Source organism: Ochotona princeps, chromosome 1, assembly GCF_030435755.1.
Source record: "Ochotona princeps isolate mOchPri1 chromosome 1, mOchPri1.hap1, whole genome shotgun sequence".
Lineage (NCBI taxonomy): Eukaryota > Metazoa > Chordata > Mammalia > Lagomorpha > Ochotonidae > Ochotona > Ochotona princeps.
The window spans coordinates 110,396,822-110,420,094 of NC_080832.1; the positions used below are offsets into that span (position 1 = coordinate 110,396,822).

Genomic DNA, 23,273 nt, shown 5'->3' on the forward strand with positions numbered 1-23,273 from the left:
TTTTTATTCTGTTAAAGTCCTTCTGCTACCTGAAGGAGACAGCCTAAGTATGGCACTGCTCTGCCTTTACAACCTGATTTTTTTAACAAAGTGAAGGAAGCCTCAGAATGAACATTTTTGCAAGTAGCAGGGCCTGGCTTTGAACTGAGTAAGACCGTTTTGTTTTTCTGCTTATTATTTTTTTTAAGATCTATTTTTACTGGAAAGGTGGATATGCAAAGAGGAGGAAAGACAGAGAGGAAGATCTTCCATCCAATGGTTTACTCCCCAAGTGACCGCAATGGCTGAAGCTGCGCTAATCAGAAGCCAGGAGCTCTTCTGGGTCTCCCACGTGGGTGCAGGATCGCAAGGATTTGGGCCATCCTCTACTGCTTTCCCAGGCCACAAACAGGGATCTGAATGGGAAGCAGGGATGCCGGGATTAGACCCAGCACCCTATGGGATCCTGGTGCGTTCAAGGCAAGGACTTTAACCACTATGCTATCGCGCCGGCCCCTTTTCTGTTTATTTTTAAGGTTACTTTGCATTTATGGCAAATGATAATGGTTCTCCATTGACAGAATTACATCTAAGTATTTGTAAAAACACATTTGCTAAATAATACAGAAAATGGCAGTCACGAAGATGGTGCATGACTGACATGTGGCAAGCTGTAGATTACCCTACTGAGGAAAGAGGGCCCACAGCGCCATAGAAACAGTTCCCAAGTCCCACTCGTCCTTAGAGCTCAGGGAACTTGATGAAGCTCCAGGGGACTATCTGGCTTGGACATGTCTAACTCAGTCTTGTTTAGTATGTCTCAGACCCCAATCAGGAAACAGAGGGTGTAACTGTGGATAGGTTCACAGTATCAGAGGATTAGAAGGCCACAGGGTGAGAACTTCATTTACACACTCACTTTCTTCCCTCTGTAAAGGTAAGAGGACGATAAAGGGAGAACCGAGCTGTGCCAGGAGAGCTGCAGTCCGCACTGCCAAGAGGTTTCTCCTCTCTGGGAGAGGACGGGGGTCTGCTAAGCTACCCTGTCTCCAGGGGTGAGTCCTACACATACTGTAAATGATACACACTGACTTTCAGTCTGCTAACATGTACAGCTCACCAGAATGCTCATTGCAAACCCCCCACGAGGGTGAGTACTACAAGGGTACTATTTTTTTTTTCTTAATTGGAAAAGGTAGATTTATAGAAAGGAGGAGATACAGAGAGAAAGATCTTTTATCTGCTGGTTCACACTCCCAAAATGGCCAAAACGGCAAGAGCTGAACTGATCCAAAGCCAGGAGCCAGAAGCTTCTTGTGGGTCTCCAATGTGCATGCAAGGCTTTGGGCCATCCTCTACTGCTTTCCCAGGTCACAAGCAGGTTGCTGGATGGGAAGTAAAGCAGCTGGGAGGTGAACTAGCATTCACACGGGATCCTGGCACTTGCAAGGGGAGGATTAGCCATTGCACTCAGCCTGGGGCACTATTTCCACACAAGCCTCGAAGAGTAAAGGAAAATATACCAGACACAATGTGAAAGAGTACAGGACTGCAAGGATGAAACAGTTCAAATATGGTGGGAACAAGGTATCATTTTCTACCCAATAGATTAATAAAGCTTTGGAGGCCAGCACAGTAGCATAGCACCCTAATTCTTCACCTGAGATGAGATGCCAGTATCAAATGTGGCAAGTCCTGGATACTTCACTTCCAATCCAGATCCCTGATTGTGTCCTGGGAAAGCAGCAGAGGATGGCACAGTCCTTGTGTCCCTGCATCCACATAAGAGGCCTGGGAGAGAAGCTCCTGACTCCCAACTTTGGACTGGCCAAATTCCAGCACTGAGGCTACTGGGGGAGTAAACCAGAGGATTCCTCCCTCTATCTCTCCATCTCTCTCTATAATTCTGCCTTCCTAACAAAAATAAACAAATCTTTAAAAAATAAATTAGCAATAATTTAAATAAAAACTTGTTTTCTTTAGCAACAGAGATACGTGTTGTATAGCCCTCTGGATGACAATCTGGCAACACCCATATGAGCCTTAATACTGCTCATAATCTCTGACCATAAGAAAACAGAGATGAGGATGAAGATGATCAAAATCAGTTCATACCAAAGCTGCTGCTTATTTTGGTTTAAAAATAGCAAACATAAACCTCTAGGAATTAGACATGATTAAATATGTAAGTTTTGGTTTAGCTATCAGATGCAATATGAGGCTACTTAACAACACCAGAAAATGATCTCAATAAAGTGAAAGCAAGAGTCAAAATTATATGCTTTTTATAATGATTGTATTAAAAATTACATTCATAGAAAAGACCAGAAAAAATGTATCAGAATGTTAACTGTGCTTATCTCTAAGCTATGAAATTTTATAGGTGACATGTAATTTCATTTTTATACATCTCTAAATCAGATCATATGAGCATATTACTTTTATTAATCAGCAACACAGGTTATTCAGCTGGTCTTTATCAACTTGCAGAGTAAGAGCACTTGTAAACCTATTAAAGAGCAATCAGAAGTGAATGGGCAACCAAATCAAAGAAAATGAAGGGGCGGCAGTGCAGTGCTAATAGCTGCATGAGGAGGATCCACCCATGGGCCAAAAGCCAAACTGCTCCCCTGCAGACACGCACACTAAGGCTGCACGCCATGAGCTCTGCTAGGACTGCTTCTCCTCTGTGGAAGAGGACCCAGGTTCCACCACGTGCAGAGCCAATCAGGGGATTCAGTGTCAAGAACAAACGAGCAGATGTGTAAGAAAGACCTGTCACCTACAAAACAATGTACAGGAGTTTGTGGTTGTTCTTTCTGTTTTCATCCTTGGAAGCCACCTGTATAAGAAGGCTGAAAGTCTGGAGGATTCTTTAAATAAACTATCAAATGAAAAAGATAAATTCTAACTCGGGTTGGAGTTGCCTGGTTGAGCACTGGATGATAAGTCACTGCAGCAAGAGACAGGGCACATTTGAAAATAAAATAACACATATCCAACCCAACCTAAGCTTTTACTCTTTCACCTAAAAGATGTAAGACAGCCCACTTTCAGGCTGTTGGAAATAATGTTAGGGACACTCAGCCTACAATACCCCAAACCCAACCAATTCAGAAGTCAGCTCTGTCTTTTTTTTATTATTATTATTTTATTTTTTATTATTTTTTTAAAGATTTATTTATTTTTATTGGAAAGTTAGAATATACAGAGAGGAGGAGAGACAGAGAGGAAGATCTTCCATCCGATGATTCACTCCCCAAGTGACTGCAATGTCCGGTGCTGTGCTGATCTGAAGCCAGGAGCCAGGAACTTCCTCCAGGTCTCCCACGTGGGAACAGGGTCCCAAGGCTTTGGGCCGTCCTCAACTGCTTTCCCAGGCCACAGGCAGGGAGCTGGATGGGAAGCAGGTCGACCGGGATTAGAACCAGCGCCCCTATGGGATCCCGGGGCGTTCAAGGCGAGGACTTTAGCCGCTAGGCCACTGCGCCGGGCCCGAAGTCAGCTCTGTCTTAAGGGAAGAGGGCCTGTGGATGAGATTGGGATCACTCAGAAAAGGGCAGAAGTGTGAGGACAAAACAACGTCAGTGAGAATCTCATACAAGCAAGGAGTGAAAAGATACTGAGGGCTGCCAGTGAGAGGGCAGGAGGTCCACTGACCAAGAACAATGATGGGCAGGTTTAAGGCTCTGAAGAATTTCCATGTTCACGTTTAAGGGCTGACAGTTACTGGCCACTCATCAAGAACACAGAGCTGATAGGAATTCTCACAGGAAAAACCGTTTACTCAGAATGGACCATGTGAGTCAGATCTAGCAAGGGGGTCCTTGGGTGGGAACTATCCCCTCTCTCGTTTGGCTCAAGGAGTTGCAGTAAAAAGCTAACCCAGGTCATTCTAGCTGTGGGGTAGCTTGGGTTTATGGGCTGTCTCCTTTAAACCAATTCACACATAACCGAAGTACAAGAATGTCACCTGTGGCTTGAAGTTTAACTAAGGTTATTTAAACATAACCCATGTCAAAGCTACAAGCCAACTGGCCTCTGATGACCACTTTCACCACATGTCCTTCTACCTGTATGCTAATTACAGTTTAGACAGCACTGACACAGACACCTTAGGTAAATCTCACAACAGTTCTGTGGGGTGAGTCTTAAATTTTATGGAGAATTTAAGGCTCAGAGATGTTAAGCAATTTGAGATTATGGAACTAATAAGGGGCAGAGAAAGAGGGATTCAAGAAGTACAGGGGATAGGTCAGCACTGTAGTGTGGTGGGTTAGGCCACAACTTATGATGTAAATAAAACTCATAATGGAGTGTTAGATATAGTCCCAGCTGCTTTACTTCTGATCCAGCTCCATCTGCTGGGAAAGCAGCAGATGATGGCTCAAGTGCTTCGTCCCTGCCACACATGTGGGAGACCCAGATGGAGTTACTGGCTCCTTGCTGCTGAATAAATAAATCTTAAAAAAAAAAAGTGCAGGTAACTCTAAAAATTCCTCCATTATAAATGCTGCATTTTAACAAACCCTGGTGAACAGTTCAGGACTATTTGTAGAAGAGTAACTTGTTAAATGGGTAAGTGGTAACACAAAAAAAACCTATGAGTGTTTTAAATAAGAATGGTCACAGGTTATACTGGGTAAGGACATCATTCGTTATGCAATTTGATAACATAAGATTGTCTTATTGATACATTTGTTTCACTTAACAGAACTTTTAAAGAAAATGTTTGACCCTGGTAAGGCATGTGAAACAAGTGGGGAAATTTTTTAACATTTAGTAACAAACAATCCAATCATCTCAGGGTCTTACGAACTAGCATGGTTTCACATGAATTAGGCTCCCCCCACCCCACCCATTGGAAAGGCAGATGTACAAAGAGGAGAAACAGAGAGAAAGATCTTCTGTCCACCGGTTCACTATACAAGTGACTACAACAACCAGAGCTGGGTCTTCTGAAGCCAGGAGCCAAGAGTTTCCTCTGGGTCTCCCACACAGGTACAGGGTCCCAAGGCTTTGGGCCGTCCTCCACTGCTTTCCCAGGCCACAGTTAGGGAGCTGGATGGGAAGTGGAGCAGCTGGGACACAAACTGGCACCCATATGGGATCCTGGCACATGCAAGGTGATGGCTGTAGCCACTAAACCACCACGTCAGGTCAAACATGAACTAGTTTTATGACTCACTACAAGACCTATCAGACCTTAGTATTGATTTAGAAAACAACAAATTTGGTCAAGTGGCCAATGGGGCTGTGTAGTAGCTATACTGGTTTTATCTGAGCTATAAAAATTACAGCAGGCAGTATTATCGCTATTAGTAATAATTTAGCAAATTGAAGGCAGTATACATGGACGGAGAAGGACTTAATGTGCTTGTGCAGTTTAGATGATTGAAGATCCAACATAAAGGCTTCTGCTGTGATAAGGATTAACTACATAGCAATTAATGATGGTCTGAAGTGGAATGATAACCACAAAATGGAGAATGTAATAAAAACGTCCCAACATAGGTACTAAACTAAGAGCTATAAATGTTTTATGGCAACAATCTGGAATTGTAAAATGGTCTGGTGTGATGCTAGATGCGCTCTCCTATTGTAGAGGATTAATACCAAACCACACATACATGAAAAAGGAAGGTAATTAATGCAGTGACAATCAGATTCCTCCCAAACTGCAAAGCTAAGTGATGCCTTCTATTAGAGTACAGCTAAAGCTCTGCTGAATGATCAGTGAAAATATTCACAGTTTTGCATCATTAACAAGTGAGAAGACAAAAGTATAGAAAGTTCATCTTGGCAGTCTGAATTACAGAGATGTTCCCAAAGATCTGCTATGACACAGGCTGAGGGGAAACACAGCGGATGACAGGTACAGACAAGGCATGATGACCCTGATCCAAAAATAAAATGGAACAATACACTTCACAGTCTTAATGTAAATGCAGATGAACAGATTTATAGGTAACTCACATTTATCAGAAACTTTTACAAAATGTGCTGGAGGGCATGGCATGATGCCTCACCTTGTAAGCACCAAGATCCCATGTGGGTGCTGGTTCGTGTCCCGGCTGCTCCACTTCCTATCCAGCTCCCTGCCTGTGGCTTGGGAAAGCAGTAGAGGATGGGTCAAGTCCTCAGGCTCCTGAACCTGCATGGGGGACCTGGAAGAAGCTCCTGGCTCCTGGCTTCATATTGGATCAGCTCTGGCCATTGTGGCCATGTAGGGAGTGATCCAACAGACGGAAGATCTTTCTCTCTGTCTCTCCTTCTCTCCATAAATCTAATCTGCCTTTCCAATAAAAATAAATAAATCTTAACAAACAAAGAGCTGGAATGAATCTCTTGTCAAGCAGTAAATCCTATCTGTGACCAGGAAGCTCTGGCTCAACTATGACACATAGTGGCAAGTCTGGGAGTAGTGATATGGGGAGGCTGGGTTGCAATCTAAGGGCCTTTGTCTCAGACTCCAAGGCAGTTGCTGCAGCTTAGGACACCTTGTGTGCACAACTGCCACATTGGAACGAAAAAGGAAACAGCTAAGTGGCAACCAGAGGCTTTCTTCACAGAATGCTCTCTGACCAAAAAGGATCATCTTTCCAGGAGACCACCCTCAGGAGACTTTTTTACATGTCATTGGTTCTGGCCAGTGAGAAGGAAAGTAAGGACGGGAGTGGCTTTGTGGCACAGCACTTTAAGCCTCTACCTGAGATGTCACTGTTCCATATGGGAGCCAGTTAAGAGACTAGATTACTGAACTTTTCATCCAGGTCTCTGCTAATGGGCCTGAAAAAGCAGTAGGAAATGATCCAAGTGCCTGGGCCCCTGGCACCCATGTGCGATGCGTGGATGGAGTTCCAGCCTCCTGGCTTTAGCCTGGCCCGGCAGACACCATTGCAGCCATCTGGGAGGTGAACCAGCAGATGGAAGGTCTCTGTCTCACTCTGAATCTGTAACTCTGCTTTTCAAATGAAGCAATAAATTTCAAAGCAAGGAAGAAGGGAAGGAAGTAGGAAAAAAAGAAGAAAGGAAAAAAGGAAGGTAGGTAGGTAGGTGGGTGGGAATGAAGGAAGGAAAGAAGGAAGAAAGGAAGGAAGGAAGCAAGCAAAGGGGCAGGAACAGGGAAGACAAGCAGGCAGATGATTAATAGTACTTGCCACATGGGCCAATGGACCAGAAAGTCTATTCTTGATAAAGATACAAACTAGGGAATATTAAAGTTCATTGAGTAAATGAGTTTTGTTTCTTCATGCCACAAATATTTACAGCATTTACTTAGAGCCTGCTATGTCCCTTGTGCTGGTCTTGGTGCTAAGAGAACAAAACAAAGTCCATGCTCTCAAGGAGTTTATACTTATTTTGCAAAATCTATTATTTGAGATGCAGAGAAACAGGGACAAAAGCAGACAGGAGATGAGAGGTAGGGGTGGAGGTGGGGAGCTCCCATCTACTGGATCTCTCTCCAAATGTCCATAGTATCCCTGGTCTGGCAGAAACCAGGAACTGGGAATTCAATCCAGGTCTTCCTCTTGAGTGGCAATATTCCAACCACTTTGACCATCATCAACCAGCTCCCAGGGTCCACACTAGCAAGAAGCTTGAATTGGGAGCCAGGATTCAAACTGAGGTCTCCAACATGGGACATATCTTAACCACTGGAGCAAATGTCTGCCCGCCTCTAATGATGTGATTAAAAAGCTGCATCTTAAAGAAGAGCACTCCTGTTTCAACAGTAACTCAGAAGACTGTCCTCCATACTCACCAATTCACAAAAAAAAAAAACCACACAAGTTGGTAGATTGTTTACACAGTATACCAGTCAGCCACATTATTTAAGAATACATTAAGATACTGATAACACATACTTGCTACAGCATTTTTCTAGCTATTAAAAACACATTATACATTATCATCTCCCTCCTTTCAAGGCTTAATTTACTTAAAGCAGTTTTAGGTTCACGGCAAAATCATGAGGAAGGTGCAGAGATCTCCTTTCCTGACATACGAACAACCTCCACCATTACCCACAATCCCCACCACAGGGTACACCTGACATATCCTGACATGTCTCAGTTCCTCAGAGGCCACAGACTGTGTGAGGGCTCTCTGCTGGTGCTTTACATTTATGGTTTTAAATGAATACATAGTACGTTTCTACAACTACAGTATGCAGGGTACATTCACTGCCCTAAAAATCCGTGGAGCTCTACCTAGTCATCCTATTCTCTACCCCCTGTACTCCTTTTTTCTTTAACTTGTTTACTTAGGAGACAGAAACACAGAGAAAACTCTGCCCTGCTGGTTCACTCCGCAAAAGCCTACAACAGCTGGGAGATGGGATCTCAATCTGGATCTCCCATATGGGTGACAATGCTCCAACAACTGAGCCATCACTACTGCCTACCAGGACAGCAAAAGGCAGGACTTGGAAATACTGCCAGGACTCAGACCGCACCCTGAGGTGGGCTGTGGGACCTTCACCACCACACAGAATGTCCTTCCTACTGATCTAATTCTTAACTATCTCCAATTGTACCTTCTCTAGACTGTTACATAGTTGCAATCCTAACTGCAGATTATCTTTACTTCTCCATTGTGATAAAAGAAAAAGATCATTACACAAGACCCAGGAGAGTGAAAATCTGAGTGTGTTCCTTCCAAATCATTTAGCATACCTTGCAAACTACAGATTTTTCAGAAACAAGGCTCTGAATTTAAGCGTGTCCAAAGACAGAAGCCAAAGTCTTTAAAAACCCAAGTTGATCACTCAATGCTGAGTGACAGCCCATGAGAGAAAGGTGGGATAATGTGATACTTGGGGTTTCAGTTGTGTCTGAAAATAATTTACCAGAGTTTTTTTTTTTTTTTTAAGAGAAATAACTTCCAAGAAGTCTACTGAATGTATCTGGGGAAAAATTAAAAAATATGTTGGTCATATTCTATTTGCCCTATTTCTTTTAGCCTAAGTGAAGGAAAAGTGGCAGATATACCTACTTTCAGGTACAATGAGCCCCACAAAATAGATCCCTGTTAGCAGATCTGAGTGAGTCACCAGTCAGCTCTTTTTCAGGGACAACATTAATCAGTAAAGACCCTCTGATAAGAGAGAATGAAATGCCAAATCCTCCATATACCAGCTCCCATGATAGAACAATACAAAATCCCAATGTGAATTAGTTTCCCACATTTGGAAGTACACAGACTATTCATTTCCTGGCCCCAAACAGGGCAGAAGAGAAGCAAGAAAAGGTCAAAGTGCGAACTGCCACTTCAATAAAATAGGAGTAGTGGGGGTGATAAACGCGGGGTCGCAGAAAGAAAAAAAATGCCTTGACTTACTTTTTGCTGAGCCGAGGATCCAGAGGAGGGTGCTGTGCTCCATACACAGGCTGGATGCTAAAGGCAAGAGAAAGGGGAAAAGAAACTTGTCAGGAAACTAAGCATGTTGGCTCAGCACCCTCTGCATCACAAACTACAAAAAGACTTATAGAAGTGGGTTAGTTCCAAGCTGCTCTTAAAACAATAAATAAATAAAATAAAGCATGTAACAATATAAATTTTCTCAGGTAATGGTCTTCAGTTTGAAGAGGGCAGAGGTCAAATACCAGTCAGTGCTGGCATCCAACACCAACATGAAATTACAGAGTTATCTGACTACTCCGGGCTTGTTGTCTCATCTGTAAAACCTGGCATCACACTGCCTGTTTTAAAAGCTCCCTGGGCTGATAGGGAAGACACACTATTTCAAAGGGACCACAGTTCTTACACATTGCAGGCAGGGTGAAAGGTGACACAACTCTTCAGTTGAGCCATATCTAGGAAGAATGCAATCTACATAGCCTAAGACCCAGTATTTTCACTCTCAAATACGTGTCTGAGAAGGCCAGCAGCATCGTGGCATGGCACATAAATTCAAAAAACCACACCCCATATGGGTATGATTCAAGACCCGCTTGCTGTGCTTCTGATCCAGCTCCCTGCTAATGGCTTTGGAAAAGCAATGGAAGATGGCCCGAGCCTCTGAGCCTCTGCAACCCAAGTAGAGACCAGGAGGGAACTCATGGTTCCTGGCTTGGCCTGGCCCAGCTCTGACCATCGCAGCCCTCTGGGGAATGGATCTTTCTCTCTGTCTCTCCATCTCTCTCCCTCTGTCACTATAACACTGACTTTCAAATAAATAAATATTAAAAAGAAAAATGTCTGAAGAGAAAGATATGCATACATGTATCAGAAGATACACGGAAAGCTATTCAAAACTCCAAGCTTATCTCATATGTCCAACAACAGTGAACAGAGAAAGTGTAATATGTCCCTGTAACACAATACTATACTGGTGAGTAGCTAGGAAGCAGGACTGCACATAACAATGTAGGTGGAGCTTAGAAATTTCATTTTGAGCAAAAGAAGCATTGTATAAAAGAGTAATACCTGATGAGTCAACTTACAAATACTTCAAAAACTAGCAGAAATAGGCTGCAGCACCTGTTGGTGAATGCTGGGCCACAGTACCTGCTTGCGTGCATAAGACCTGGGACTGGGAGTAGGTCTGGCAGGAAAACTTTAGACACTCCCATGCTATGTCATGGCTTCCACTGGTGAGAATGAGATTTGGGACTGGAGACAGGCCGGTCCAGGTTGGGCTAAGATGCTGGACTTGCTGGTGGACATGAGAACCAGAATGGGTGTGTGCCAGCCAGGTTAGGCCACAGCAACCTGCTGGCAAGTGCCAGAACTAGGTGCAAGTCATATCAGGCTGGACCACAGCAACCCCTGACAGGCACAAGATTGGGGTTGGGAGCAGGCTTGGTAGGGGGACTATGGGCACTCCCCTGCCTGGCTACAGATCCCACTGGTGAGAGCCATGGCTGGGGATGGGCCAGGTTGGACGAGGTGGCAGCATGCTGGGTCTGGGGGTAGGGCAAGCTGAGCTAAGGTGCAATACCCATGGGTATGCATGAGAGCTGGAAGGAATGTGGGCTGGGCTGGGCTAAGCAGCAGCATATGCAAGCACATGCAAAATCAGGGCCTCGTGGGGGGTTATCGAGGGTAGTGCTGACTAGTCTGCAGTACCTGCTGGTGTGCGTGAGGACCAGTTTGTGATGGACTGGACTCATATGAAAGATGGGGCTGGTGGTAGAACTGACCAGGCAGGTCTATGTGTTGACTGGTGCAGGTGATGGACCAAAGTTGACTCTGCACAAGCTGGCACCCATGAATCAACTCTGAGGTCTCCCCAGGTAAGGTTTCTTGGGGGACTCCCCAGCTAGATTGCTGGATTCAAACCCTAGCCACAGGAAGAATCACAGTATGTGTAGTTGACCTTGGAGTACATGTATTGGAACTGGACTTTCTCAGTTGCTGATGCCTGTGCAGTGAACAGCACGCTCAGATGCACATGGGGGACATGACAGCCAGCTCATCTAGGACAGCAGAGAACACTGAGTTCCACGTCAGAGGATGCCTGTTCCATCCAAGCAGAACAGGTCGGACAGCTCTCCTGGCCAACCTTTTCAACAAGTGCCTGGGTCTGTGGACCCACTAAGGTGGACTTCGTCAATCAATAGACCTTGAAAACATTTTTCTCAACCCTGGAGTAACGAGGCCAATGACATCTCAGAACTATCAAAACCACTTCAGTAACACCCTTGGAACATGCTTTCCCACATCAGAGTCTCTGAGGCGTCATCAAATGACCGTTACCCATGCCCAGGTGCTAATGTAGTTTGACAGCAAGGAGTGGTCCCTCTTCCTCCCACCCAAGCAGACACAGAAGGAAAAAAAGAACTGAAACATTTGTCCTACCCACCTTCCTCCATAGCTCAATCCTCCCCACCCTAATTGGAGGCCCACATGGGCATGCATCCCCCTCAATTATGCAAATAATCTTAAAAATAAAATTAAAATTAGAAAAAAAAGAACCTGGGGAAAATAAATCCCATTGTTTAGGGATGAATGCATATTAGTAACATCAATAAAGCAAGGGGCAATTAACATAACAGTGTGCGGTTTTTCTCAGGCGGGGAGTAAGGGACCTCGGGGGCATTTACCTTGCACCATTCATCAAGCCCTCATGTACTTTTCTGTAGGTAGTACACAACAATAAAAAGCAAAAAATGGGGGTGTGGGAATTAAGTCTGTGTGTGCCAAGCTAAACTCATATTCAAGCACAGAGGTGACAGAACACGTTTCCCAACATGTAAGGACTCGAGGGATTATGCTTTCCTGACTGCTGCCTGAAGAACCCTGGAAAGGACAAGCACCAGTGACCATGAGCTGAGCAGAGAGACCTTGAAACAGACACTAGCGGAGAGGCGTGTGCTGGTCTAACCTCAGAGCTGAGCCTCAAGTTGGAAGCTGGTTGGGGTGCAGGAGAAAATGTAAAAGTAACCTGACAGGGCCTGGCGGCGTGGTCTAGCGGCTAAAGTCCTCGCCTTGAAAGCCCCGGGATCCCAAATGGGCGCCGGTTCTAATCCCGGCAGCTCCACTTCCCATCCAGCTCCCTGCTTGTGGCCTGGGAAAGCAGTTGAGGACGGCCCAATGCTTTGGGACACTGCACCCGCGTAGGAGACCCGGAAGAGGTTCCTGGTTCCCGGCACCGGATCGGCGCACACCGGCCCGTTGCGGCTCACTTGGGGAGTGAATCATCGGACGGAAGATCTTCCTCTCTGTCTCTCCTCCTCTGTGTATATCTGGCTGTAATAAAATGAATAAATCTTTAAAAAAAAAAAAAAAGTAACTTGACAGGGGAATGTTAGGGGAAGAGGAGAAAAGAGGGCAAGGGCTCAAAAGATATTTAAAGCTGAGAGCTCAATTAGTAGAGGCATGTGTGTGTTCCAATTTAGAAAATAAAACTAATAAAAATAGTGTGCTCAACGCGGCAGGAAGGGCAGAATACAGAACTATTAACTGCATCACTGTTCATGGTAGGGAGTCAACAGATACTGTCTCAGCAATGTGGGACAAAGTTTCTGTTGGAACTGATGGAATCATGACTCCTTATGAAGGACTATACTATTGTAGTAACATGGGGAAAATCTGTGGGGTGAGGTGGGAGGGGAGATCTTTTGGGGGGGGAAATCCCAGTCTAAGAAATTGTACCATAAAATTCAAAAATTCAAAATAAAAATTTAACAACAACAACAACAAAAGATCAGCAAAAAAAAAAAAGTTTCTGTTAGGGTAACCCTAACAGGAAAATCCAAAATTCAAAACCCAAATTCTGAAATATTCTGAATGTCAACATGGCAGCAAAACAGGAAAATCCTATGCTATGAAATTTTGATTCACGCGCAAAATTATACAAATGAACAAAACTATCATCAGGGCATGTGTGTAAGAGATGCATAAATGAATTAATTCCATGCTTAGGCTTGGGTCCCATTCTAATACATCTTTTTAAAATTTTTTTCTCTCTAATACTTCTTCTTACATATAATGCATATTTGACAAAGTGACAAAACCCGATAAGCAAAATCTGAAACACTTCCCTCCCAAACATTTTGAATAAGGAATAGCAACTGCCTCTTAGAAACACTATAACTTTAACAAAAAGATACAGTTTCCAAATGATCAGAATACGAACCTCTCTCCTTCCAAAGTAAACTCAGCCCATATGATGAAGGACTTTTAAAGAAAATATTAAAAATGGAACTAAGACCAAATATATCAGTTCTTCCAATAAATACGTATAGGCTAAAATTACTAAAGAGAAAAGGAGCATTACTAGCAAGTTAACTGCTTAAATATATAAACAAGGCAGTCCTACATGCACTGATATGAAACCCAGACAGTAACTGAAAAACATGCTGAGCTATATGTGTGACAGCATTTTTATGGAATTCTTTAAAAATGTACACGTATGTAAGTGTGATGAGGTGGACATATTCCCAGGGTCTCTCAGGAAGAAAACACAGGACCCCAAAAGGAGTGATTGGGAAGAGGAGCCAGCTGACTTTGGATGGGCTGTCCAGCAGACTCAGCATGCGCTGGGAACCCTTGGACCCTTTCTGATACGGCTGCATGTAGATGAAAACCCTTTCCAGCAAAGCAATCAAGGCACCTGAAGAGGGCTGGCGAGGTTTCACTGGCATAAGCACTCCAAACACTCTGGTGGGTGCTATATTCACTATGGGTAAGCAGGGGGTCACACAGACTTGCAGACATACATTGCCCAACATATACACAGGGCCAAGAAAAAGCTTCCTTTCTCCCTCCCACTTTTACAACTTAATCCTTCCTCAGAGATTAGAAAGCAGGAAAAATGGACCAAAACCTTGGATTCATTTAAAAAGATAATCCCAAAGATGCTTTTAAACACAAATGTAGATCATTCGGTCATTTTCACGCAAACTTCTATTAAGATGTTAGAGGGAGGGGTTGGCATTGTGGCCTAGCACATTCAACCATTGGATGTGATCCCTGCATCCTGTGTAAGTGCTATTTTGAATATTGGCTCCTCCACTTCTAACCCAGTTCTCTGATAATGTACATGGGAAAGCAGTGGAAATGAGTGAGTGCTTAGGCCCCTGTACCCACACAGAAAACTGTATGGAGTTCTAGGTTTCTGGCTTTTGCCTGGCCTATCCATGGGCACTGCAGCCATTTGGGGAATGACGCAGTGGATGGAAATTCTTTCTCTCTTTGTCTTCACCCACTTTCTAACATTCAAATAAATAAATCCTTTTTAAAAATGCAAGAGGCAATCTAATTTTTTCAATATTTATCTATTTTTATTGGAAAGGCAGATATACAAAGAGAAGGAAGAGACACAGAGAAAGATCTTTCATCTGCAGGTTCACTCCCCGAGTGGCTGCAATGGCCAGAGCTGAGCCAAGCAGAAGCCAGGAGCTTCTTCTGGGTCTCTCACACAGGTGCAGGGTCCCAAGATTTTGGTCATCCTCTACTGCTTTCCCAGGCCACAATAAGGGAGCTGGATGGGAAGTGGAGCAGTTGGAACACAAACCGGTGTCCATAATGGGATCCCGATGGGCAAAGCAAGGACTCTAGCCACTGAGCCGGTCCCAGGTAATCTAATTTTTACAAGTGATTTATTTATGTGAAAGGGAGACAGAGAGAGAGAATGAGTTCCCACACTTTGATTTACTCCCAAATGCTTACAAATGCTGGGACTGAAATTCAGTCTAAGGCTTTCAGGTGAGTGGCAGGAACCCAATTACTTGGGCCATCATGACTGCCTCCCAGGACCTGCATTAGCAGAGAGCTGAAGTGAGGAACCACAGCAAAAATGGCTATAGTTCTTTCCTTTTGACTATAACAATGTCTATTCCTGGGGCCAGTGACAGGGAGTGGTAAGCTTAGCCTCTGCCTGCAGCAAAAGCATCACACATGGGTGCTAGTCCATAACCCAGCTGCCCCACTTCCCATCCAGCTCCCTGCTTGTGGCCTGGGAAAGCAGTGGAGGACGGCCCAAAGCCTTGGGACCCTGTACTCATGTGGGAGACCCAGAAGAGGCTCTGGGCTCCTGGCTTCAGATTGGCTCTGCTCTGGCCGTTGTGGGAAGTGAATCATTAGATGGAAGATCTTTCCTCTCTCTCCTCCTCCTCTCTCTATATCTGACTTTCCAATATAAATAAATAAATAAATAAATAAATAAAAATGAAAATCTTTAAAATAAATTTTTAAAGATGCTCAATATCACATTATTCATTTAAAAAATAAAGTTTTGAATATCTGAAAAAACTGCTTTAAGCTACTCTAGGTTATTAAAGTCATTTGTAAACAAACAATCATTACAAACACTTCTACAAAACTACAAATTCTGAAAAGCAAACAATATGTACTATTTACATGCACTTAAAGGCAGAGGAAAGCAGAGTGGGGAAGAAAACAAGAATCAAAGAATAGATGGGAAAGTTTGAAAGATGGGGGCAGAGGGAAAGCATAGACAAAACAAAAATTAAAAATCAAAACCACCACCAGAAACCCCCAAAAAGACACTGATTTGCATTTTATCATTTGCAAACACCAAGATGAATACACAGGTCTGCATACGAGGAAGGTTGCAAGCCTCCAGTGCCGTAAAACACAAAATCAGGGGATGAACTCTGCTGGAAGATCCCTATGGCTGCTTGAGTCAGGGAACTGGAGAGAAACAAGGAACAAATCATAGATCCTCTCTTTAAAAGATTATATACAGAGGCCAGTGCCGTGGCATTGTGTGTTAAACTACCGCCTGCACTGCCGATTTGAGCCTAGGCTGTTCCTCTTCCAACCAGCTTCCTGCTTATTTTATGTGCCTGGGAAAGCAGTAGAGTGGCCCTGCACAGTGGCTCAGTGGTTAACTCCTTCCCTTGCATGTCTGGGATCCCATATGGGTGCCAGTTTGTGTCCCAACTGCTCCACTTCCTATCCAGCTCACTGCTTGTGGCCTGGGAAAGCAGTGGAGGACGGCCCAAAGCCTTGGGACCCTGCATCCATGTGGGAGACCTGGAAGAAGCTCCTGGCTTCAGATCGGCTCAGCTCTAACCATTGCAGCTATTTGGGGAGTGAACCAGTGGATGGAAGATCTTTCTGTATCTCCTCCTTTCTGTATATCTGCCTTTCCAATAAAAATAATAGTAAAAAAAAAAAAAAAAAGGGCAGTGGAAAATGGACCAAGTGTTTGGCCCCTTGCACCCATGTGGGAGACATGGAAGAAGCTCCAGGTTTCAGCCTGTCCTAGCCCCAGTTGTGGCATGGATGTGGGGAATGAGCCAGTGGAGAGAAGATCTCTGTGTCTCTCCCTCCCTCTCTCTATAACTCTGACTTTTAAATAACTAACAAAAAAATTTTTTTTGAATTTTTAAAAAGAGATTACCACACCTTCCATACTACATTCAGAGAAAAGAAAATCTAACTGTGCAGGCCTAAGGGCCAGAAGCTATCAACTACCACGCCGCAGAAGCAGAAGCGTCATAGACTCCTTTTTAAAGACGTCAGCCCCAAGTGCTGCAGAGCCAGAGAGGCTAGAATAAATAATGCCCTCATCAGCAGAAGTATCAGAGCCCAAATTGAATTTGTTAACTTGGTCTGAGCTAAAGCATGATGTATCCGAACCTGGAACACTTTGTATAATAAATCTATTTCCGGTACCTTAAAAAGGACAGGCAAGAAGTGGGAAAACAAAGGGAAATCAAGATGATGGTTAAAGCACTCAATTCCTGGCATTTAAACCTCACTGACCAGCCTTACTATCCCCACTCCTCCCTAACCAAACTCAGCTGTCCAGGAGGCTGTTTTCCACTGCATCTTCCGGTCCTTGCTGAGTTCATTTCCCTACTACAATGCTTTTTCACAAAGGTTCTTTCAGAGACTGATGTATGGCATGTGATTAAGACTCCAGTTAAATTGCCTGTGTACATGGCTTGGATTCCTGACTCTGGATCCTGAATCAATAGGCACTCCTGTTGATAGGCATCCAAGGAAATGGTGGGAATGGCTCAAGCAGCCAGGTCCCTGCCACTCACATGGCAGTCCTGGATTGAGTTCCAAGCTTGAAGTGGAGCAAACCAATCAGTGGGAGCTCTCTGTCTCAATAAATAAATAAATAAATAAATAAATAAATAAATAAATAAAATATCTTCAAATTCTACAATCCCCAGGAGACTCTTCTGCCCACAACATACATGAGCCCATACTCTCTCTCATTCCCTAGGGAACTGAGGCAGAGTGGACTCTGTTGTGGCATGGCAAGTAAAGCTGCCACCTGCAACAATTCAATCTGATATTAGTGCTGATTTGATTCCCAGTTGTTGCACTTTAGATTCAGTTCCCTGCTCGTGGCCTAGGGAAAGCAGCAAGCTTGGGCTCCTGACACCCATGGGGGAGACCCTGATGAAACTCATGGCTTAAGTCTGGCCCGGTCTTGTCCACTGTGGCCATTTGGGGAGTGAGTTAGTGCATGGAGGATCTTTCTGTTTCTTCCTCCTTCTCTGTAATTATTTCAAGACTTACAAATAATTAAATATTTTTAAAGATTTATTTATTTTTCTTGGAAAGGCAGACATACAGAGAAGAGGAGAGACTGAAAGGAAGATCTTCAATCCAATGGTTCACTCCCCAAGTGGCCACAACGGCCAGAGCTGAGCCAATCCAAAGCCAGGAGCCAGGAGCTTCTTCTGGGTGTCCCACGCGGGTGCAGGGTCCCAAGGCTTTGGGCCGTCCTCCTCTGCTTTCCCAGGCCACAAGCAAGAGGTTGGATAGGAAGTGGGGCAGCTGTGATTAGAACTAGTGCCCATATGGGATCCCGGCATGTTCAAGAAGGACTTTAGCCACTATGCCATTGCACCGGGCCCAATAAATAAATCTTAACAACAACAGCAACAACAAAAAATGGATTTAGAGCACAACATAAGACCCATTTACGTAGGCATTCCATGTTCAGCTTAAGAAATAAGACTTCAAAACAAGGTGTTATAGCCAGCAGGTTAAGCTGCCCCCGAGACATGTGCATCCTATTCCCCAGTGACTATGATCTACTCTCACCTCTGCTTCCAAATCAGCATCCCAACGGGCCCAGGAGCAGCAGATGACAGCCTAACTACTTTGGTTGCTGTCACCCACAGACAGAAGCTTCTAGCTCTTGCCTTTGCCCTGCTCCAGCTCTGGCTGCTATGGCCATTTGGGAAGTCAGCCCACAGATGGAAGATCTTTATCACTCTTCCAAATAAAAATTTTAAAAGAAAGGAAGGAAGAAACAAACAAGACAATATGGGGTTGAAATCCCTGACATTGGGCCCAGTACGATGGCTCAAATTGGCTAATCTTCCCCCTTCAAGCACCAGGATCCCAGAGGGGCACCAGTTTATGTTCCAGCTGTTCCGCTTCTGATCCAGCTCCCTGCTTGAGGCCTGGGAAAGCAGTTAAGGATGGCCCAAAGTCTTGGGACCCTGCACTCATGTTGGAGACCCAGAAGAAGTTTCTGGCTCCTGGCTTCAGATTGGCTCAGCTCCAACCGTTGTGACCACTTGGGGAGTGAATAAACAGATGAAAGATTTGCCTCTGCATCTCCTTCTCTCTGTAAATCTAACTTTCCAATAAACATAAATAAAATTTTAAAAAAGAAAGGAGGAAATCCCTGGCACACTTCCTCTCTTCCGAGGAAGTCATTTTACTGAGTCCAGCATTTTTCACTATCATTCTTGGCATTATTTTTAAGTAAGTAGGTATCCGTAAATAATATACAGTATTATTTTACTTGGCTTTAAAATTTTATAGAAGTAGCATGACTTTAAATTTTATAGAAGTAGCATGACTTTGCGTATAAAACTTACCCTGACTCTAAATCATGTAACCTTGGATTTTAATTAATTTCATGGTTCAACACGTTCTAACACATTAAGAAAAAAAACCTGTTTGTATACAACTATAAATGCATTTAATTGACATTTTCAAATACAAGACATAGAATACAGTAAATATCCATGAACCAATAACAGTGACTTGATATGTTCTTATCTCGTATTTCTTTTTTATGTTTTCAGCATGTATGTATTCACTTGAATGTCAGAGTTATCGAGAGAGTGATAGACATCTTCCATGAGCTGGTTCACTCCCTAGATGGCCTCAACCCCCAGGGCTGAGACAGGTGCCAGGAGCCTCTTCCGGGTCTCTCACCTGGCCCATCCTTCTGCCGTCTTTCCGAAGACAGCAGCTGGGAGCTGGATCAAAGTGATGCAGCTGGGATAATAGGTGGCTGGCATGAAGGTAGCAGTCTAACACATTGAGCCACAACCACAACATTGGCTCCCACATTTCTGTAAGTATATAAAGCATTAGAGACTCCTGGCATTACCCAATCGTGTCTCCTCCCTCCCCAAGAGATAACCACTAATCTGAAGTTGGAGGGATCCCTCCCATCTGTTCTTACCGTTACATTCACAGAGCCATAAAAGAACAGAGAATATTTTACATTTTTAAACTTTACATAAAAGACTGCACACCATACATATCTTGCATATTTTTTTTGCACCCTCAGCAGTGTGTTTTTATCTAGTTCCATTTTTAAGTTTTACTGATTACAAAAGTAACATATGCTTAGCGGAGAAACCGGAAAGTCAGTCACACACAGTAGTCTTGCGAGGAACGGCACGTGCCGTGGTAGTGCCTCGTCTTTTCCTGCGGCCCTCTGCCACGTGGCAGAGCTTGACACACACCAGCAGCCCCTTAACAACACTCAGCAGGGGAAGACCCAAAGAACTCCAGGAAATCCCCTCTCCTGGCTACTCACACTTCTCTCCTCCTAGCCCTGAAAACTAGAAGCTAGTCGACTCACTGCATCCCAGGACAATCACCCTGCATTCACAGAGAAAAGAATACTCTGGGACGTGCTGCTACAAGAACAGAGCAACAGTCCTGCTTCACTTCAGCATTCTCTGGAATAAAACCAGCACCACACGATACTCTGGAATAGCTGTTTCACCTAGCTGGAAGAGTGCAGAAACCTGGGCATAAAAACCAATAGGTGGGGCCCAGCACAGTGGCCTAGCGGCTAAAGTCCTTGCCTTGAATGCGCCAGAATCCCACATGGGCGCCAGTTCTAATCCCAGCAGCTCCACTTCTCATCCAGCTTCCTGCCTGTGGCCTGGGAAAGCAGTTGAGGATGGCCCAAATCCTTGGAACTCTGTACCTGTGCAGGAGACCAAGAAGAGATTCTGGCTCCTGGCTTTGGATCAGCACAGCACCAGTCGTTGCGGTCACTTGGGGAGTGAATCATTGGACGGAAGATCTTCCTCTCTGTCTCTCCTCCTCTCTGTATATCTGACTTTCCAATAAAAATAAACAAATCTTTAAAAAAAAAAAAAAAAGAAACAAAACAGGTGTTTGCTTAGTGCTAACAGAGGAGCCAAAGAGAATTGCGGCATGGGGCTATCCAATCTTTATTTTTTTTAAGATTTATTTATCTTTATTACAAAGTCAGATAGATAGAGAGGAAGATCTTCCATCCGATGATTCACTCCCCAAGTGACCGCAACAGGCCGGTGCTGTGCCGATCCGAACCCAGGAGCCAGGAACTTCCTCCAGGTCTCCCACACAGGTGCAGGATCCCAAAGTGTTGGGCCATCCTCAACTGCTTTCCCAGGCCACAAGCAGGGAGCAGGATGGGAAGCGGAGCTGCTGGGACCAGAACCAGCATCCACATGGGATCCTGGCGCATCCAAGGAGAGGACTTTAGCCACTAGGCCATGCCACCGGACCCTGGGGCTATCCAATCTAAACAGCAAATGTGCTGGCAGCGTACTCACCTTCACACACTCAGCTGCGGAGGTTGTCCAGAACTGGAGAGCTACACTATTCTGCTGATAACCTAGTATCTTCTAGTCACTAAAACTTTAACAATAAAATGATTCCCAGCCAGAAAGAGGTTGTAATGAACCTGCCAAGACAGGCTGGGATCCATTACATGGAGTCTATCATCAGATTCATCAGTGTTTTAAGAAATAACTCAGTGGGCCAGGAGCAGTGGCTCAATCGGCTAATCCTCTCCCTTCAAGTACTGGGATCCCATATGGGCACTTGTTCATGTCCTGGCTGCTCCTTTTGCCATCTAGCTCCCTGTTTGTGGCCTAGGAAAGCAGTAGAGAATGAACCAAAGTCTTGAGATCCTGCAGCCACGTGGGAGATCTGCAGAAAGCTCCTGGCTCCTGGCTTCAGATCAGCTCAGCTCAGCTCGGCTCCAGCTGCTGTAGCCACTTGGGCAGTGATCCAACAGACAAAAGATCTTTCTCTGTCTCGCATCTGTAAATCTGTCTTTCCAATAAAAGTAAATAAATTTTTAAAAAGAAAGGAAAGAAATGAAGAACTAAATGACAGAGATGGTTTTAGTTAAAAATATATAGGCGTCTGAGTAATTCAAGTGATTTAAACAGCTTTCTTAGCTTCACACATGCAATGCTAATGAGATTGCTTTGACTTTGACAAAAACATTTTGCTTGAAAAGAGGGGTAAGCCCTTCTCAGTAGAACTGGAAATAAGAATGTAGGGAAGGAATGAAAAAACCAGGTTTGCGTTTCTCTCCTATTCCAAATCTCGTTCCTATTCCCCATCTCTCACTGGCAGAGTTCACCCTCTTGACTGGGTGGCTTTTGAGACAGAGGGGAACCTGAGGGGAAGTGGGAAGCAGCAGGAGAAAAAAACTGGACTCCAAGACTGTAAATCAGGAAATCCATGCTGTGAGCTGGGGCAAGAACTCCCCATCTCTGATCTCAGCTGCCTCAGCTGCAGTGGACACAGTCCCGAGCTCCAACACTTTCCAATTTCAAGACAGATATTCACCTGGGCCAAAAATTTGCTATCTTTTCTTTTCACTGTTTTATCAATGTTTTGCGTTTTGTTTGAAAGTTAGAAAGGGGTCCTGGCACGGTAGCCTAGTGGCTAAAGTCCTCGCCTTGCACACTCCAGGATCCCATATGGGAAGCCGATTCTAATCCCAGCAGCCCCACTTCCCATCCAGCTCACTGTTTGTGGCCTGGGAAAGCAGCAGGGGATGGCCCAAAGCCTTGGGATCTGCACCCACATGGGAGACCCAGAGGAAGCTCCTGGCTCCTCGCTTTGGATCAGCACAGTTTCGGCCGTTGAGGTCACTTGGGGAGTAAATCATCACAGGGAAGATCTTCCTCTTTGTCTCTTCTCCTCTTTGTATATCTGACTTTCCAATTTAAAAAAATAATAATAAGGAGAAAAAAAGGAGTCTCTTCCCCCATGTGCCATGGCAGAAGTGGACTCCAGGGAACTCATTTTGTTTCAACTCCTGCAGGAATGCTCTCTTCTTTAGGAAACGTCTGGCTGAACATTTTCCCTACTGAACTCTCAGCTTTCTGATAAATAAAAAGAAAAAAAAAGAAAGAAAGAAAGAAAGAGAAGAGAAGAGAGGAGAGGAGAGGAGAGGAGAGGAGAGGAGAGGAGAGGAGAGGAGAGGAGAGGAGAGGAGAAGAGAGGAGAGGAGGAGAGGAGAGGAGAGGAGAGGAGAGACGAAAAGAGAAGAGAAGGGAAAGGCCCAGATAACCATAACATCCAGGGCTGGGCTGGGCTACAGCCAGAAACCCAGCATTCAATTTGGGTCTCCCACATCAGTGTCAAGGGCCCAAGTACTGAGCCACCATCTACTGCCTCCCAAGATACACGTGATCAGGAAGCTGGATTAGGAAGTGAGGCCAGGACTTGAACTCAGGCACCCCAAAGCGGCATGTGAGCAACCCATGTAACATCGTAACTGCTGAATCAAACAGCTGCCCCACAATTTGCTACTTCTTTTCTTTAAGATTTATTTATTTGTATTGGAAAGTCAGATATAC

At 44.5% G+C, this 23,273-nt stretch overlaps 1 protein-coding gene across 4 annotated transcripts in view; it reads right to left on the bottom strand.

The window, feature by feature from the left end:
• TBC1D22B (TBC1 domain family member 22B) overlaps positions 1-23,273 on the bottom strand; it is a 77,423-nt gene that overhangs the window by 46,520 nt on the left and 7,630 nt on the right. For 2 of the 4 annotated variants that reach the window (XM_058663784.1, XM_058663778.1), the window contains exons 2-3: positions 10,492-10,695; positions 9,322-9,378 (exon numbers count right to left, since the gene is read on the bottom strand). In XM_058663784.1, coding sequence (XP_058519767.1) covers positions 9,322-9,378; positions 10,492-10,556 — 122 coding nt within the window. In that variant the 5' untranslated portion in view covers positions 10,557-10,695. The remainder of the gene's footprint in view (positions 1-9,321; positions 9,379-10,491; positions 10,696-23,273) is intronic. The other 2 variants (XM_058663768.1, XM_004590330.4) reach the window with 1 other exon arrangement.